This window comes from Oncorhynchus nerka, linkage group LG28 (assembly GCF_034236695.1).
Source record: "Oncorhynchus nerka isolate Pitt River linkage group LG28, Oner_Uvic_2.0, whole genome shotgun sequence".
Taxonomy (NCBI): Eukaryota; Metazoa; Chordata; class Actinopteri; order Salmoniformes; family Salmonidae; genus Oncorhynchus; species Oncorhynchus nerka.
Genome location: NC_088423.1, coordinates 51224005 through 51242940, shown reverse-complemented (window position 1 = coordinate 51242940; position 18936 = coordinate 51224005). Strand labels below are relative to the sequence as shown.

Sequence of the window (18936 nt, the reverse complement as noted above, 5' to 3'; positions counted from 1 at the left end):
TTGAACTAATTCCTGTATCCCATCCATCATTATTGTTTGTTATAAAACCCACGAGACAAAGGCACAAACCTGTTGTGACTATCACCACGCGTACATGATAGAATGAATGTCCTGTAACCTGATGTTATAAGTGACTTAACCAAGTGGCCAATCTGTTACTGTTATCAATGCAATGTGTGTTTTCATAATAAAAGTCATCAAGTTTTAGGTAATGTAATAAAAACAGAAACAAGTAGTTCTAAATGTAGCTTTTTTGGGGGCTTTATAAATAAATTGTCCCAAAAATATTGTTGAAATTAAGATGAGCAGTGTACATATCAAATAAGCTAATATTTGACCAATAATGAAAAGTTAGCTCTAAAAACCCAACATTTAAGCACACTTGATGAACTAAACAAATGGTCACGTATTGAGAAAAAATATTTATTCAGTCATAATAACATTACATTGATAGGTGCAAAGTAATTTGGAAGACCAATGCAGCATTTTCACTATGAAAAGATGGCGCTCAAAACATTAACAGTTTTGTTTATGATTCAGAAAATCCACCCAGAAGCACAGCTACCAGAAGCCTGGATCAAACCACTATGAATGAGTCAAATCCAAGAACAGTCAGTAGCTACTGTATGTTCCTTGAAATATCCTTGGTCACAGCCTGTTTGCGAAAACCTACTGTATTAACCAACTGATTAAAATGCAAATGTTTTGGATTCCTTGAATTCATACTAAACAATGTATGCCACACCAATTCATATTTTTGGTTCCTAAATGTATAACATGTGCAAATTATTATTTGACGAATAGCAAACGTCATTAACATTGCATGGCTGGAAGTAACAGTGTCCAGGCATAATAAAAAATAGCATTTTACAATATAGCATTTTACAGTCTAGGTGGTTTGAGCCATGAATGCTGATTGGCTGACATCTGTGGTATATCAGACCATATGACAAAATATTTATTTTTACTGCTCTAATTACATTGGTAACCCGTTTATAATAGCAATAAGGCACGAGGGTATGTGGTATATGTCCAATATGGCCACGTTGCGTCGTGCCCAAGACCAGCTCTTAGCCATGGTATATTGGCCATATACCACACCCCCTCATGCCTTAATGCTTAAATGCGCCATCTTTAAAATGCTGGAATGTCTTGGGATGGTTTTCATGGCATCTTGGAGACACTAATAGGTCATGTGCAGTTTGAGGCAGTGTTCAATGAGCAGATCTACTTGGGAAAGACAGTGACCACATCATAGCCTTCGGGTGGAGTCACTCGCTCACGTGCGTGTTTCTCACAGTAGATCTGGTCCTCCACGAAAAAATGTCCCTTCTGTTTCAGGTTGAGGTCGCAATCTGAGCAGGTGTAGCACTCGGGGTGACGGAACTTGTCCCGTAACTTGACTACCATCCCCCTGTGTATGGGAAAGAAGAGATCACATACTAAATGGTTAGGTTAAAAAAAAAAATCCAGAAAACTTGTTTTGGAGTTACCACCACCTGTGGTCAAAGCAGATAATCCTCTTCATAATGCATTATTTACGCAGTTATAATGCTTCATGAGCATGCACTATAAAAGTATGACGTAGACGCTCCTAAATATCTAACTTTCATAAAGCATTATGAGAAGGCAGCATAATACCCCATGTAACAAAGTCTTATAATTAAGCCATAAGGCACGAGAGGGTGTGGTATATGGCCAATATACCACAGCTAAGGACAGTTCTTAGGCAAGACGCAACACGGAGTGCCTGGATACAGCCCTTAGTTGTGGTATATTGGCCATATAGCACAACCCCTGAGGTGCCTTATTGCTATTATAAACTGGTTACCAAGGTAATTAGAGCAGCAAAAAGCAATGTCATACCCGTGGTATACGGTCTGATATACCACGGCTGTCAGCCAATCAGCATTCAGGGCTCGAACCACCCAGTTTTAATGCAGTTAATGCCCATGCAAGTCCTTAGCATAGCTAATAAGGAGGTACACATTCTGAAGAGGGTATGAAGTGTAACAGGCTGACTACACCGCTCGCGTCGCAAAATACATTTAGAAATCTATATTCAATTATTGCACCCACACTGCTAGTGCGCGCCAACGAGCGTCTGCGTTGTCAAGGGCTAATATAGAAGTCAGTTCTGTTCATGACCCAAAAGACGCTGCAAGTCCTGCATCTCCCATCTCCTCATTGGTTTATAGAAGCAGGTGCTCACGTGCCATCTCATCAACTCGCCCAACATGACTACATGTTATCTAATAAATTATCTGTAATCTTGGTCCAAACATTTCAAACAACTTTCCTAATACAACTGTAGGTATTTTAAAATGTAAATAAAATCGATAGAATTTAAGATGGAATAAACAGTGTTCAATAGCGGATAAAATGAAAGTGGAGTGAGTGCTAGGTCAAACGTGCCCCAAACTCGACACTCATTCTGAACAGCCCTACTTCTTCATTACTCAAAAGAAAAACATCAACCAATTTCTAAAGACTGTTGACATCTAGTGGAAGCTCTAGGAACTGCAACCAGATGCCTCAGAAATCTAGATTCCCATAGAAAACAAATTGAAAACACAGTCACCTCAAAAAAAATGATTCATGGATGGTTTGTCCTCAGGGTTTTGTCTGCCAAATAAGTTCTGTTATACTCAGACATCATTTTAACAGTTTTAGAACTTTAGTGTTTTATATCCAAATCTACTAATTATATGCATATCCTAGCTTCTGGGCCTGAGTAGCAGGCAGTTTACTTTGGGCACGCTTTTCAACTGGATGTGAAAATACCACCCCCTATCCCAAACAGGCTAGCTAGCTAAATTGACTACATGTTTAATGCTTTTCAACCTGTCCCCAAATTAAAGTAATTGGTTCAGAGTTGGTTTTGATATGTTAACCTGCGTGTCGTGATCGCTTTTGGTGTGGGAGGACAAAATAAATGTATGCACGACGCGCACAGCCAGTTTGGGTTCGGTGTTATATCTAAATGTAAGACACACAAATGGTCTAAAAGACATTAACATGTTCATAGAAGCATGTCCTTTTTTACCTCAAAATAGTAAGGCAAATTGAAACAGAGATGCAGTTTTTCCCTACCACAGTGACTAAAACCATTCCACCTTCTTGGATCATGATGGACAAAACACCTAAATCTTGCCACCCAATCCACCTTGAAGGTCACACAGAAGGCATGTCCTATAGCACCATTTAAGCATCTCTTAAATTAACACTTCATAACCAAGAGTTAACAACCCCTCAAGTACACAGCTGTTGGCAGCATGCTCACAGCATGGCTCTATATCAGCCAATTGAATTGACATATGACAAAACACTCCTGAAGGGACATTCTAGAAGAAACACTCCTGAAGGGACATTCTAGAAGAAACCACAAGGAGGAGACAATTACCAGTAGTGAAAAAATAAAATGATATTTCATTTTAGGGGGCTGTCATATGTTTCAACCAGTCAAATCACATTCGTATGTATTCCTCAGAGATTCTAGAACGTAACCAGACCTCACTATATCATTATGGGTATAGTATATCCTATAGGACACCAAATTTGGTCAGAGAGCATAGCCTTCATGGCACGCCGATGACGCGGGCGGTCTTCACTTGATTGACTCTAACTTTGTAAAATAAGCACCAATCGGGGCCAAACAAAGCTAGCTAGTTAGTCAATGAGCTGGGCTTTATGGGAGTAAACCCTGTACCTGTTGCAAAATGTAGCTGCTAACCTTGTGCAACAGCAAGCCTTTTCCTTTTAGACAAAAATTAGTTATGAAAACGTTGTTTGGCAAATGTTGAACTTATAATATGGCTATTAATACTGAAAAGTCCAAGTATACAGATTTGACGATATTCTTGCAGAAAAACGTAATATGGATGCAAATGTCTCCATGATTTGCCCAAATATACCTGGGTGACTTCACACTAAATGTCATGTAGTTCGCTCATACTTCAAGTTATCCGTCTGAAACTTTGCACATACGCTGCTGCCATCTTGTGGACACAAGCAGAATTACAACCAGAGTGATGGCTGGAAGTGGGACAGTTCTGTTGCATTTCAAAGATGGTGGTAGGAAAAAAATATGTTTTTTATTTTTCCTTTGTATTTTCTTCTACCAGATCTACTGTGTTATATTATCCTACATTCTACTTCCGGCGCCGACAGAGATGGCCTCCTCGCGTCGCGTTCCTAGGAAACTATGCAGTATTGTTTTTTTACGTGTTATTTCTTACATTGGTACCCCAGGTAATCTTAGGTTTCATTATACATTCAGTCGGGAAGAACTACTTGAATATAAGAGCAATGTCAACTCCCCATCAGTACAACCAGGAATATGACTTTCGCGAAGCGGATCCTGTGTTCTGCCTTCCACCCAGGCCAAAGGAATGGATCCCAGCCTGCGACCAAAAACAACGACGTCGTAAAAGAGACAAACGAAGCGGTCTTCTGGTCAGGCTCCGGAGACGGGCACATCGCGCACCACTCCCTAGCATACTACTCGCCAATGTCCAGTCTCTTAACAACAAGGTTGATGAAATCCGAGCAAGGGTATCATTTCAGAGAGACATCAGAGACTAACGTTCTTTGCTTCACGGAAACATGGCTCACTCAAGAGACGCTAAAGGAATCGGTGCAGCCAGCTGGTTTCTTCACACATCGCGACGACAGAAACAAACATCTTTCTGGTAAGAAGAGGGGCGGGGGCGTATGCCTTATGATTAACGAGACGTGGTGTGATCACAACAACATACAGGAACTCAAGTCCTTCTGTTCACCTAACTTAGAATTCCTCACAATGTCGACCACATTATCTACTAAGGGAATTCTCTCCGATTATAATCACAGCCGTATATATTCTCCCCCAAGCAAACACATCGATGGCCCTGAACGAACTTTATTTGACTCTTTGCAAACTGGAAACCACATATCCTGAGGCTGCATTCATTGTAGCTGGGGATTTTAACAAGGCTAATCTGAAAACAAGACTCCCTAAATTGTATCAGCATATCGATTGAGCAACCAGGGCTGGTAAAACCTTGGATCATTGCTATTCTAACTTTCGCGACGCATATAAGGCCCTCACCCGCCCTCCTTTCGGAAAAGCTGACCACGACTCCATTTTGTTGCTCCCTGCCTACAGACAGAAACTAAAACAAGAAGCTCCCGCGCTCAGGTATGTTCAACACTGGTCCGATCAATCTGATTCCACGCTTCAAGACTGCTTCGATCACGTGGATTGGGATATGTTCCACATTGCTTCCAACAACAACATTGACAAATACGCTGAGTCGGTGAGCGAGTTCATTAGAAAGTGCATTGACAATGTCGTTCCCATAGCAACGATTAAAACATTGCCAAACCAGACACTGTGGATTGATGGCAGCGTTCGCGTGAAACTGAAAGCGCAAACCACTGCTTTTAACCAGATCAAGGTGACCGGAAACATGACCGAATACAAACAGTATAGCTATTCCCTCCACAAGGCAATCAAACAAGCTTAAGCGTCAGTATAGAGACAAAGCAGTCACAATTCAACGGCTCAGACACAAGAGGTACGTGGCAGGGTCTACAATCAATCACGGATTACAAAAAGAATTCCAGCCCCGTCACGGACCAGGATGTCTTGCTCCAAGACCGACTAAATAACTTTTTTGCCCGCTTTGAGGACAAATCAGTGCCACTGACACGGCCCGCAACCAAAACATGCAGACTCTCCTTCACTGCAGCCGATGTGAGTAAAACTTTTAAACGTGTAAACCCTCGCAAGGCTACAGGCCCAGACGGCATCCCCAGCCGCGTCCTCAGAGCATGCGCAGAGCAGCTGGCTGGTGTGTATACGGACATATTCAATCAATCCTTATCCCAGTCTGCTGTTCCCACATGCTTCAAGAGGGCCACCATTGTCCCTGTTCCCAAGAAAGCTAAGGTAACTGAGCTAAACAACTACCGCCCCGTAGCACTCACTTCCGTCATCATGAAGTGCTTTGAGAGACTAGTCATATCACCTCCACCCTACCTGACACCCTAGACCCACTCAAATTTGCTTACCGCCCAAATAGGTCCACAGACGACGCTCTCCTGTACTCCCTGTTCACCCACGACTGCGTGGCCATGCACGCCTCCAACTCAATCATCAAGTTTGCGGACGACACTATAGTGGTAGGCTTGATTACCAACAACGACGAGACGGCCTACAGGGAGGAGGTGAGGGCCCTCGGAGTGTGGTGTCAGGAAAATAACCTCACACTCAACAAAACAAAGGAGATGATTGTGGACTTCAGGAAACAGCAGAGGGAGCACCCCCCTATCCACATCAATGGGACAGTAGTGGAGAGGTTAGTAAGTTTTAAGTTCCTCGGCGTACACATCACGGACAAACTGAATTGCTCCATCCACACAGACAGCATCGTGAAGAAGGCACAGCAGCGCCTCTTCAACCTCAGGAGGCTGAAGAAATTTGGCTTGTCACCAAAAGCACTCACAAACTTCTACAGATGCACAATCGAGAGCATCCTGTCGGGCTGTATCACATCCTGGTACGGCAACTGCTCCGCCCACAACCGTGAGGCTCTCCAGAGGGTAGTGAGGTCTGCACAACGCATCACCGGGGGCAAACTACCTGCCCTCTAGCACCCGATGTCACAGGAAGGCCATAAAGATCATCAAGGACAACAACCACCCGAGCCACTGCCTGTTCACCCCGCTATCATCCAGAAGGCGAGGTCAATACAGGTGCATCAAAGCAAGGACAGAGAGACTGAAAAACAGCTTCTATCTCAAGGCCATCAGACTGTTAAACAGCCACCACTAACATTGAGTGGCTGCTGCCAACACACTGACTCAACTCAAGCCACTTTAATAATGGGAACTGATGGAAATTGATGTAAAATATATCACTAGCCACTTTACACAATGCTACGTAATATAATGTTTACAAACCCTACATTACTCATCTCATATGTATATACTGTACTCGATACCATCTACTGCATCTTCCCTACGCCGTTCTGTACAATCACTCATTCATATATCTTTATGTACATATTCTTTATCCCCTTTACACTTGTGTGTATAAGGTAGTAGTTTTGGAATTGTTAGGTTAGATTACTCGTTGGTTATTACTGCATTGTCGGAACTAGAAGCACAAGCATTTTGCTACACTCGCATTAACATCTGCTAACCATGTGTATGTGACAAATAAATTTGATTTGATTACATTCAATTCACATTTCCACTTCAAAGTATTTCCTTTCAAATGTCACCAAGAATATGCATATCCTTGCTTCAGGGTTTGAGCTACAGACAGTTATATTTGGGTATGTAATTTTAGGCAAAAATTGAAAAAAGGGGGGTATCCCTATTAATGGCAGGTCATGTGCAAAAAAGCCACTTCAGAGCAACAACAAAAAAATCAGATCTGAGCATTCAGATTGAAATGTTGGAATTGCATCAGGTTTAAGAACCACATATGAATGTGGAATAAATCACAACGCAAAAGATCAGATTCCATGTGGTTTTTGCTGTTTACACGTTTGGGGGAGAAAAAAAAAATCAAATATGCCAATAAATCGGAATTTGCTGCCTGTGTAAACGCAGCCTACACGACAGGGAGCTCTATTTTAACAAACCTAACACAATGGTAAATCTAATCACTGTCGGTCTAAGTACTGGTGGTAGCGATATAGGTTCGGGGGTGTGTCAGAAATATTTTAGCAGCCGGTATTTTATTTCACAGCCGGTATTGGAAGCGCAATAGCTGGCGCTAGAGTGAAAGTGCTGGGTTTTGATAAATAAACAAGTTGTAGATGTGACAAGGGCCTGGCCACTCACTGGCCTATCAAGGCACTCCATGGCTTAATACTGCATGTGTTCATCTCAAGTTCGGTAGGTTATTGACAGTCTTTACACGGTCATCAACTCCAATTCTGCTGGGGGCATGGAATAGTCTTGTCCTAGTCCACGGCGGATGATACTACAGTTTAATAAATAGCATAGGCTACATTAACGAGTGATCGCAACAGTAATAAAACAATTTAAAAAATAATCCAGTGTTTGCTTGGTGTTGACAGTCAACATTGAAATTGGCTTGAACTAGCCTTCATTAAAGTAGGGTAAGTGTAGCCTACCACCCTTACCTACAGGAAAATAACAAATGTATCTAAATTCGAGAGTCACCGAAGATGTCCACTCACTGTTTTGTTGCTGCCAAACTTGAGCTTTTAATAAAGCTTTGATGATTAAGATTTATTTCAAAGGGGTCTCACAAGCCAAACCCATTATCAACCGTCTTGGCGAATGCATTGGGCAACAGCCCTTCTTGAGAAGAGAGGAGGCTTTGCTTGTTTTTTAATCCAATGAAATGGAGACTAAACAAGTCATGTTTCTAAATACGAGGTTTACGGGCACTAAATCTCTCGTTCCATGTGCATTATGCATCACTGCTGGATAGGCCGTGCTTCCGCTGTCAACATCCATGCAATAACTAATTGCGTTACCGCTAAGATCAGCTTTCAGTTGGTCTGAAATATCCCACCAGTGCATACTGAAATTGGCACTTTGGCGCACGTTTTTAAGGACACACCTCAGATATGCCCACCACAGCGCAAGCAGGTATGTAACAGGTAAATTACCAATCCTGGCGGTAGCGTTTGAAACTAGAAGAGCGCCGGCTTTAACAGGACGAAATTGCAAAGGAGCCCGTGTTTGACAATTATGCGGGCTTCACGCCAGCCGAAAGTAGAGCCCAGGGCCTGTGTTCAAAAGGCATCTTAGAGTAGGAGTGCTGATCTTTGAACTCCTCGTCAAATCACTGTGAGCAAAATGAAAAGTTTACAACATTATCATGAGATCACGATTGTTTGACTAATCATACGTTATACTTACACAATCCCTGATCCACATTTGTCACAGATTGGTAACTTGTCTGCATGTCTCACTGTTGAACCAATTTTTGTGGCAGGCGCTTTCACACTCTTAAAACCAGAGGTCTTATCAAGATCTGCAATCAAGAGAAGACACACGTTATCATGTTTTGTTAAGCCACAACACTGCCATTAAATATTTGGAAAACCCTGTAAAATATGACAAAGGCTCTTTTAAGAAAGAAGATTCTCTGGTCTGATGAAACCAAGATTGAACCCTTTGGCCTGAATACCAAGCGTCACATCTGGAGGAAACCAGGCACCGCTCATCACCTGGCCAATACTATGCCTACGGTGCAGCATGGTGGTAGCAGCATCATGCTATGGGGATAAACAGAGCAAAATAATAACAGATCCTTGAAAACCTCCTCCAAAGTGCTCAGGACCTCAGATTGGGGCAAGGTTCACATTCCAACAGGACAACAACCCTAAGCACACAGCCAATACAATGCAAGAGTGGCTTCAGGACAAGTCTCTGAATGTCCTTGAGTGGCCCAGCCAGAGCCTGGACTTGAACGAGATCAAACATCTCTGGAAAGACCTGAAAATAGCTTTGTAGCGGCGCTCCCCATCCAACCTGACAGAGTTTGAGAGGATCTGCAGAGAAAATGGGAGATACTCTCCAAATACAGGTGTGACAAGCTTGTAGCGTCATACCCAAGAAGACTTGAGGCTGTATTCGCTGCCAAAGGTGCTTTACTGAGTAAAGGGTCTGAATACTTATGTAAATATGATTTCAGTTATTTTGTTTGTCATTATGGGGTATTGTGCAATGATTGATTGGGGGGGGGGGACTATTTAAACCATTTTAGAATAAGGCTGTAACGTAATCAAATGTGGAAAAAGTCAAGGAGTCTGAATACTTTCCAAATGTACTGTATACACTGTGTATATAAAACATTAAGGACACCTTAATATTCAGTTGCAACCCTCTTTTCCCTCAGAACAGCCTCAATTTGTTTGGGCATGGACTCTACAAGGCATCGAAAGCATTACACTGGGATGCTGGACCATGTTGACTCCAATGCATCCCACAGTTGTGTCAAGTTGGCTGGATGTCCTGTGGGTGGTGGACCATGCTTGATACACACCGAAACGGTGTGAAAAATCCACCAGCGTTGCAATTCTTGAAGCAAACCGGTGCGCCTGGCACTTACTACCATACCTTGTTTGAAAGGCACTTAAATATTTTGTTTTGCCCCTTCACCCTCTCTGAATGGCACAAACTATCCAGTGTTTCAAGGCTTAAAAATCCTTATTTAACCCGTCTTCTCCCCTTCATCTACACTGATTGGTGGATTTAAGTGACATCAATAAGGGATCATAGCTTACAACTGGATTCACCTGGTCAGTCTGTCATGGAAAGAGCAGGTGTCCTTAATGTTTTGGACACTCAGTGTAAAATATCAGCTGCATGTGTGTGTGAATAAGTACCTGACTACAAAATATCCTGCAGCACTTTGAATGAAGCTGACTGTCGAGGAGGCTCATCAGCCTCTTGGTTTTCCTGCAGAATTTTGTAGACCTCAGAGTCTGCCACTATTGGTGGCAGAATACCGGACGGATCTGAGCTGAAAAACAAATTACCACAATCAATACAATGAGTCCAATAGTACACAAGCATAGTCAAATCAAGGACAAACAAATGATGATGGCGATGGGGCCTCACACATCGCTATGTTTCCTTGAGCAACAGCTGAAGTTCAGTTTGACTTACTGTAACACATTCCGTAAGCATTTAACACGTGAAAATGCAGCACATTCTGCGACAGTAAGACACATGTCACTTGAAAAACAATACCCAGCGGGTAAAACCAATAGCTCCCTGAAATATCAGCATTGACCCTTTTCGCACTAATCTCTTTTGACTCATCACATATGTTGCCGTTACGGTTTATTATCCATCCAGTTGCCTAGTCACTTTATCCCTACCTACATATCTACCTTGTATCCCTGCACATTGACTCTGTACTGGTACCCTGTGTATATAGCCAAGTTATCTTTACTCATTGTGTATTTATTGCTGGTGTTCTTTTTTTTTCTCTCTGCATTGTTGGAAAGAGCCCATACGTAAGCATTTCACTGTTAGTCTACACCAATTGTTTACGAAGCATGCGACAAATACAAAAGACGTTATCATAACCAGCTGGGATAGATCCTTACACGGTGCTGGGCTCATTAGCAGCAGTGCCGATGGTTTTCACGCCATCCACAGTCGCGTTGAAGTCCTTGATATTCTCTGAGGAGTACAGACCGGCAGGGTTGTTGTACTGATTGGTTACCACCTTGGGGCCGAACCCAGCGAATGGCAGGGCGCTCCTGTTGTGGGCGGAACCTATGCGTTTCACCTCCTGCAAGTTGTAGCCAGGGATACAGAAAGTAACACGTACTGGGGAAAAAAATAGTATATTCTAAATATAACTCAACTTTCAATGCCATCGCTCACACACATGCCTTGATAAAAATAGTATGACAGTTACTTGACTAATTTGTGGATATTAGAGGTAAAGAATAGCATTGTCAAAAGGTTATTTTGGGTAACCCCTTAATATCATAATAGTGGTAAACAAGGGGCCGCCCGAGACAAAATATGGTGACATGCAAGCACACCATTACCGTACGCAGTCAGTGAAAACAAAATACCTTCAAATCTAGCTCATGCTCCATGCATATTTTCACAAAGACATAAAAGAAAAAACTGGCAATTTGGCACACTGGCAGTGGCTCCACACAACAAATAAATGCATCACACTGCTTATCCAATGAAATTATTTAGAGGGGCGAGTTACCCGAAAGCTTTGTAGCACACCAGTGCTTTATTTGCCATGTTTTGCTAATTCACTCACACATCGTTACTCTCACATCTCAGGGGTGTGTGGCTGGGTTGTCAATAAAGAGAGAAATAAAGTGGGCCATTACATGGGCCATTACATTCTGGAAGCTCACCCCATTTAAAACAGCTTGAATGCATAAAACATTTTTTTTAATGTATTCTGTGATCAAAATGCACTAGGTTTGTGACATCCCTGAAAGCTGTGGAGGACTGACAAAGCACATGCTTCCTACATTAATTCACACTTGTCTCAATTTTCCATTCAGTACAGCAGGAACTGAGTCTTGCATCAGAACTTGGCTGATAAAACTATGGTCTCCTAGGAAATAATCTGTTGAGAAGTAAACAATGACAGGGACATACCCATAAGTCAACTTAATGCCTAATTTCCTAATGCTATCTTTGAGTGAGGTAGGATGTAAGGCAGACGTACCTGCGGCTTAGATGCAAGATTCATCTTGTAAGAGTTGGTCTTTCCTTCCTCAGAAGAGAGCGGTGACCACATTTTAGATTCAGATCTAAAAAGACAGTCAAACACAGTATTCAGACTTGCAATAAACAATACTCAGACTTGCAATGAATAGAGATATCCAAAATATAAGAAAAATGAGTACGTACGGAGCAGTCCTCAAACGTGTTGATGGGACAACAACCATTTCTAAATAACTATTTTGAGAAAGCAGCACTTCACAACAGAATTATGCCATGTTATAAAACTAAGTTTGGTTGATAGCCGTTAGTTATTCACGATAATTAACTCCAAAATGCGCTAATGAAGATGGCAGCATCGCAACTAGCATCTAGGAATCTTTGCAGTATTTTCTTTTTTTATGTACTATTTTTTACATTATTAGCTCAGGAAATGTTGTGTCATTACATACAGCCGGGAAGAACTATTGGATATTAGAGAAGCGGTAACTCACCAGAACTACCAGCATTACTGCAAGGAATACGACTTCCCTGGAGCAGATACTTTGTTCACTCTTCCCAGAGCAATTTCACTTATTCCGGAGGCCAACCCCCCCCCCCCCCAAAAAAAAGCCAGCGGAGGAGAGGCACTCGAGGTGGCCTGCTGGTTCGACTTAGGGGGCGCGCACACCACCTACCGCTTCCGAGTACATTATTAGCTAATGTTCAGTCTTTGGATAACAAAGTTGATGAGCTTAGAGCAGGAATTTCATTCCAGAGACACATCAGGGCCTGTAAGATACTTTGTTTCATGAAAACATGGCTCTCTCGGGATACTCTGTCAGAGTCAGTAAAGCCAGCAGGATTCTCTGTACATCTCGCAGACAGGGATAAATATCTCTCCGGGAAACAGAAGGGCGTGTTTCATGATTAACGACTCATGGTGCAATTCTAGGAACTCAAGTTCTATTCTTCACCCAACCTAGAACACCTCACAATCAAATGCTGACCATATTATCGCCCAAGAGAATCCTCCTCCGTCATTGCCACAGCCGTTTTACACCCCCCCCCAAGCCGATACCACGACGGCCCTAAAAAGATCTTTACTGGACTTTATGCAAACTGGAAACCACATATCAGGAGGCTGCATTTATTGTAGCTGGGGATTTTAACTAAGCAAATTTGAGGACTAGGCTGCCAAAGTTCTATCAACAGATCGACTGTACTACTTGTGCTGCTAAGACTCTTGTAAGCACTTCCCGAATGCTTACAAGGCCTTCCCACACCCTCCTTTCGGCAAATATCATCACGACTTCATCTTGCTCATCCCTTCCCATTAGGCAGAAACTCAAACAGGAAGTACCCGTGCTAAGAACTATTCAACGCTGGTCGGACCTATCGGAATCCACACTTCAGGATTGTTTTGATCACGTGGACTGGGATATGTTCCGGGGTAGCTTGCGAAAATAATCTAGACGCATACACGGATACAGTGACTGAGTTAATAAGGAAGTGTATAGGAGATGTACTACCCACTGTGACAATTAAAACCTACCTTAACCAGAAACCGTGGATAGGTGGTAGCATTCACGCCAAAACTGAAAGAGCGAAACACCGCATTTAACCATGGCAAGGTGACTGGGAATATGGCAGAATATAAACAGTGTAGTTTAGTAGGCATATTCAATCTCTCCTTATCCCAGTCTGCTGTCCCCACATGCTTCAAGACGACCACTATTGTTCCTGTCCCCAAGAAGGCAGAGGTAACTGAATTTAATGACAATCGCCCCGTAGCACTCACCACTGTCATCATGAAGTGCTTTGAGACTAGTCAAGGATCATATCACCTCTACCTTACCTGCCACCCTAGACCCACTTCAATTTGCTTACCGCCCCAATATATCCACAGACGATGCAATCGCCATCAATCTGCACACTGCTCTATCCCATCTGGACAAGAGAAATACCTATGTAAGAATGCTGTTTATTGACTATAACTCCGCATTCAACACCTTAGTACCCTCCAAGCTCATGATTAAGCTCGAGGCCCTGGGACTGAATCCCACCCTGTGTAACTGGGTCCTGGACTTCCTGACGGGCCGCCACCAGGTGGTGAACGTAGGAAACATCACCTCCACTCTACTGACCCTCAACACTGGGGCCCCAACAAGGCTGCGTGCTCAGCCCCCTCCTGTACTCCCTGTTCACCCATGACTCCGTGGCCAAGCATGCCTCCAACTCAATCATCAAGTTTACAGATGACAACAGTAGTAGAGTTGACTACCAACGATGATGAGACAGCCTACAGGGATGAGGCGAGGGATCTGGGAGTGTGGTGCCTGGAAAACAACCTCTCACTCATCAACAAAACGAGATGATTGTGGACTTCAGGTAACACCCCCCCGCCCGCCCTCCAGGACACCTACAGCACCCAATGTCACAGGAAGGCCAAAAAGATTATCAAGGACATCAACCACCCGAGCCACTGCCTGTTCACCCTGCTATCATCCAGAATGTGATGTCCGTACAGCTGCATCAAAGCTGGGTGAGAGAGACTGAAAAACAGCTTCTATCACAAGGCCATCAGACTGTTAAACAGCCATCACTAGCACATTAGAGGCTGCTGCCTATAGGCATAGACTAGAAATCACTGGCCACTTTAAGGATTGGAACACTAGTCACTTTAATAATGCTTACATATCTGGTATTACTCATCTCATATGTATATACTGTATTCCGCTCTGACATCGCTCATCCATATCTGTATCTCGTCTTAATTCATTCCTACTTAGATTTGTGTGTATTGGCTATATGTTGTGTAATTTGTTAGATTCATTACTTGTTAGATATTACTGCACTGTCGGAGCTAGAAGCCCAAGCATTTCACTACACCAGAAATAACATCTGCTAATCATGTGTATGTGACCAATAAAATGTGATTTGATTTCCTAAAGGCTGTTTCCCACTTTTGCCTTAGGTTTAAGAACAGCCCTTAGGCATTAGATATCACACGATAATCCCCGGGTTCTCATGCCTTATTGCTTAAAACACATACATGAAGTTGGTACATCAATAGTTAAGCTCAGACCTAAACAAATCCAAGGTGGACCCTCCCTCCCCCTTTAACAATTTGAACCACACAAATCTGTATCCCTTACATATAACTACATCAGGTGTAAAATATTCTGTACTTTTGCTGAGTTGGACCATGACTCAGTGCTTTTTAAACCCATCTGAGTCTATGGAAAACTGCAACATGTCCATGCAACTCCCTACCTGTCAATAGAAAGGACCATTTCCTCTAAGCAGCCCTTGACCTTGTTCTGTGCCTGCAGGTGAGACATGTTCTCAGTGGGCTCTCCATCTATGGCCAGGATCTGATCCCCGATACACAGATTGGCCTGTGCAGCCCTACTGCCATGAGTGACCTGAAACATACAGTACATCATAATCATCAGCATCAACATACTTATCAAATTTGGAACGGAGTATTCTGGGATTAATCTATGACATTTCAGGAGGACAAGGATCCTTTGTCCCATGGCAGGTTGTTATGTGGTAAACATGGGTGCAGTTGTCAGAAATAATTTGTAACACATGATAAGTATCATGGTGACTAAGAATTCAAAAGGATGTCTTTGAGAAATTTAAGAAATAGCAAGAATCTGTTTCACAAACACACCCATGATTTGGTAGGTTAGGTTATTTTCTAAATGTAATCCGTTACTAGTTTCCTGTCCAAAATACTAATCATAAATGTTACTTTAGTATTACCCAAACGTTTGCATTACTTTTCCTATAAGAGGCATTTGAAGACGACAAAAATAATCCATCAAACGTGTTTGGTTTTGGCGTTTTTCGTCATGAATCTTGTTCTGGAGGCAGCTCTGCAGTGGTCACTAGCTGACACAGCCACAAATTCATAAAATCTGCTTTTAAACCTAACCCCACTGCTAACCCTAATGCCTAACCTTAGAATGATACCAAAAAGCTTTTTTTATTTAGCCAATTTTGACTTTCCAACTGACCTATCTGGTGGAAATCGCCTAGTTCTGCCTCAAGAACAAAACTCATCCCAATAAACGTCAACCTGTGAGTCATCATAGTGGACTGATTTGTTGCCAGACTTGCTTGCTCAGGTAGAAAAAAATTACATTTGTGCTATTTTTTCAATACTGAATTGAATGTCATTGACAAAATAGGTGTCATAATGTATTTTTCTGCTAAATTCTTTCAGAATTCAGAAGTAATCCAATAAATAATCAAAAATGTTCAAAAGTATCAATAATCTGATTACAATATGTTTTGCTGGTAAATTAACAATTAAATCATACTTTTTTGTAATCAGATTACATGTCATCAGTTGCTCCCCAAACTTGAACACACCTAACCATATTGTTTGTGGTCAAAGATAAGAGTTTGCATAGCTGTCATTCATTTGGTTACATCTACAACACTTCAAAGGGTCCTTTATACTTAAACCCTCAATACACTTTGCCAGTGTTTCCTCAATATGTACTTCTGAGACAACCATATGTGCCCAGCGTTGAGAACAAATATTGACATTTTAGTCATTTATCAGACAGAGTGATTTACAGGATCAATTAGGATTAAGTGCCTTGCTCAATGGCACAGTGGCAGATGTGTCACCTAGTCTGCCCAGGGATTTGAACCAGCAACCTTAACTGCTAGACTACCTGCCACCCAAATATGATTTAGGTTGGGGAAGACAGAGCAGTTCAGTGCTATGAAAATCTAGGAGAAACACTGCAGTCTCAAGGGATGTGATGTCTTGCACTTCAGTTTTTCTGTGGGTGTCAGAGTAGACAATCCATAGGTTAAGGCTGTACATTGCAATATGAATGCCAATATGCACAACAGGCTGGACAGTGAGGTAATTTCCCACAGTCAAAGTAAGAGCTACAACGCTAATATTTGTGTAAACTCTTTAAAGTTATGTTCTGTGGGTGTCATGGAGTAGACTGATACCACATTTCATTCATCCACAAACATAGTAACCGGATGGTTGCAAGTTCAAACCCCCGAGCTGACAAGGTACAAATCTGTCGTTCTGCCCCTGAACAGGCAGTTAACCAACTGTTCCTAGGCCGTCATTGAAAATAAGAATTTGTTCTTTAACTGACTTGCCTAGTTAAATAAAGGTCAAATCAATAAATGTAGGCTATTCGTGAGCTCTAACCAGCAGACAACACTGTTGGCTAGAACGCACTTGGCAAAACACCCACTATATGATTCAATAACAAAAACATGTGGGAAAAAAACATCAGTAGAGTTAAATGTGATGGAAACACCTTCAAATTAGATTTTTTTTTCCGGTACATGAGAATTTAACCGCAAAATGTATGTATATGCGCCACCGGACAAGGTCAGATGCAGTTACATTGTAACAAAAGTGACAGATTCTCTGAAACACTTACCCGCGAGATAGTCAAGGGTTGTTCAAAATCTTTCCCACCAACTAGACGGAATCCCCAAGGTCCAGGACCTTGCACGACAACTTGTAGAGGCATAACCTACTTACAAACTGGCCGAAACCGACTTATAAAATAATAATTATGTTACAGCCTGTCAGATATGATATGTGTTATCAAAATGAACACACTTCGAGGAGGCTACTTTGTAGCTAGAATGAAAGGAGCGGTTACTGTGGAAAAGCTGAGCGAATCGTTTTGGAAGTTTCCAGGCTGATAAGTGCGGATCTCCTAAATTTGTTCAAGGATGCACGATAACGTCGTCCCACTATATGCAACTTTACCATTTATGTTTGAGCCATATCACAGGATGTGGGATGTGCCACTCCCATAATTTGAATTCCTGCCATTCGCTCCACTTAGTAGGCTACTGCCGACAAACTGAAACATGTCCCCGTGAGTGTTGGCCTATTCTAGACTGTTACATTGTAAGTCATCAACAATGTGAGAACATCATTATATAGTCCAGGTAATACCTGCCAAATTTAAGGTGATATGTTAACTTTTTTATGAAAGCATGGAACTTGGTACAATTGCTGTTTTTTGACTTAGGTGTTACACTGGTTCACTGTTATATTAGGGATATTTGAGGATTGCGGGAACGGAGAAAATGTAATGGCATCAAACGCATGAAAACCGTAGCTGGTTCGAATAGTCATACTCGCGCTAAAAGTACTATTTGTGACAAGAATTGAGCATATAGTATGCTTATTGGTCATGGTATGAATATAGTTAGTATGCCAAAACTTCCCGGGTGGCGTACTAAATTCACCAAAATACGAAGTATTCATGCAGTAGACGCTATTTCTGTGCTTTTAGGGCCCTAAATGCAATTCTTCAGAAAATGGGCCTGACTTCATAACTTTTCAGATATGAAGAAAATGGCGGAAAATATGCAGGCGAAGTCCGACGACGGGATACATATTTATTGCTTTGGCCGGTAGGGATATCCTTGCCTCATCGCGCACCAGCGACTCCTGTGGCGGGCGGGAGCAGTGCACGCCAACCAGGTCGCCAGGTGCACGGTGTTTCCTCCGACACATTGGTGCAGCTGGCTTCCGTGTTGGATGCGCCCTGTGCTAAGAAGCAGTGCAGCTTGGTTCGGTTATGTTTCGGAGGACCTTTGACCTTCGTCTCTCCTGAGCCTGGACGGGAGTTGTAGCAATGAGACAAGATAGTAACTAGTAACAATTGGATACCACGAAAAAGGGGGTAAAATTCAACAACAAAAAAACATCTTTGTCCCCATGTGCAGTTGCAAACTGTAGACTGGCTT

The 18936-nt window shown here is 42.3% G+C and overlaps 1 protein-coding gene across 1 annotated transcript; it reads right to left on the bottom strand.

The window, feature by feature from the left end:
• Positions 1-409: 409 nt before the first annotated feature.
• On the bottom strand, positions 410-18040 carry LOC115113387 (PDZ and LIM domain protein 1-like). The gene is made up of 7 exons (XM_029640958.2): positions 17607-18040; positions 15445-15596; positions 12194-12278; positions 11091-11278; positions 10362-10498; positions 8890-9004; positions 410-1414 (listed from the first exon to the last, which is right to left on the bottom strand). The coding sequence occupies exons 1-5, from the start codon at positions 17697-17699 to the stop codon at positions 10366-10368; spliced, it is 651 nt and encodes a 216-aa protein (XP_029496818.2). The 5' UTR covers positions 17700-18040; the 3' UTR covers positions 410-1414; positions 8890-9004; positions 10362-10365.
• Between the last annotated feature and the right edge of the window lie 896 nt (positions 18041-18936).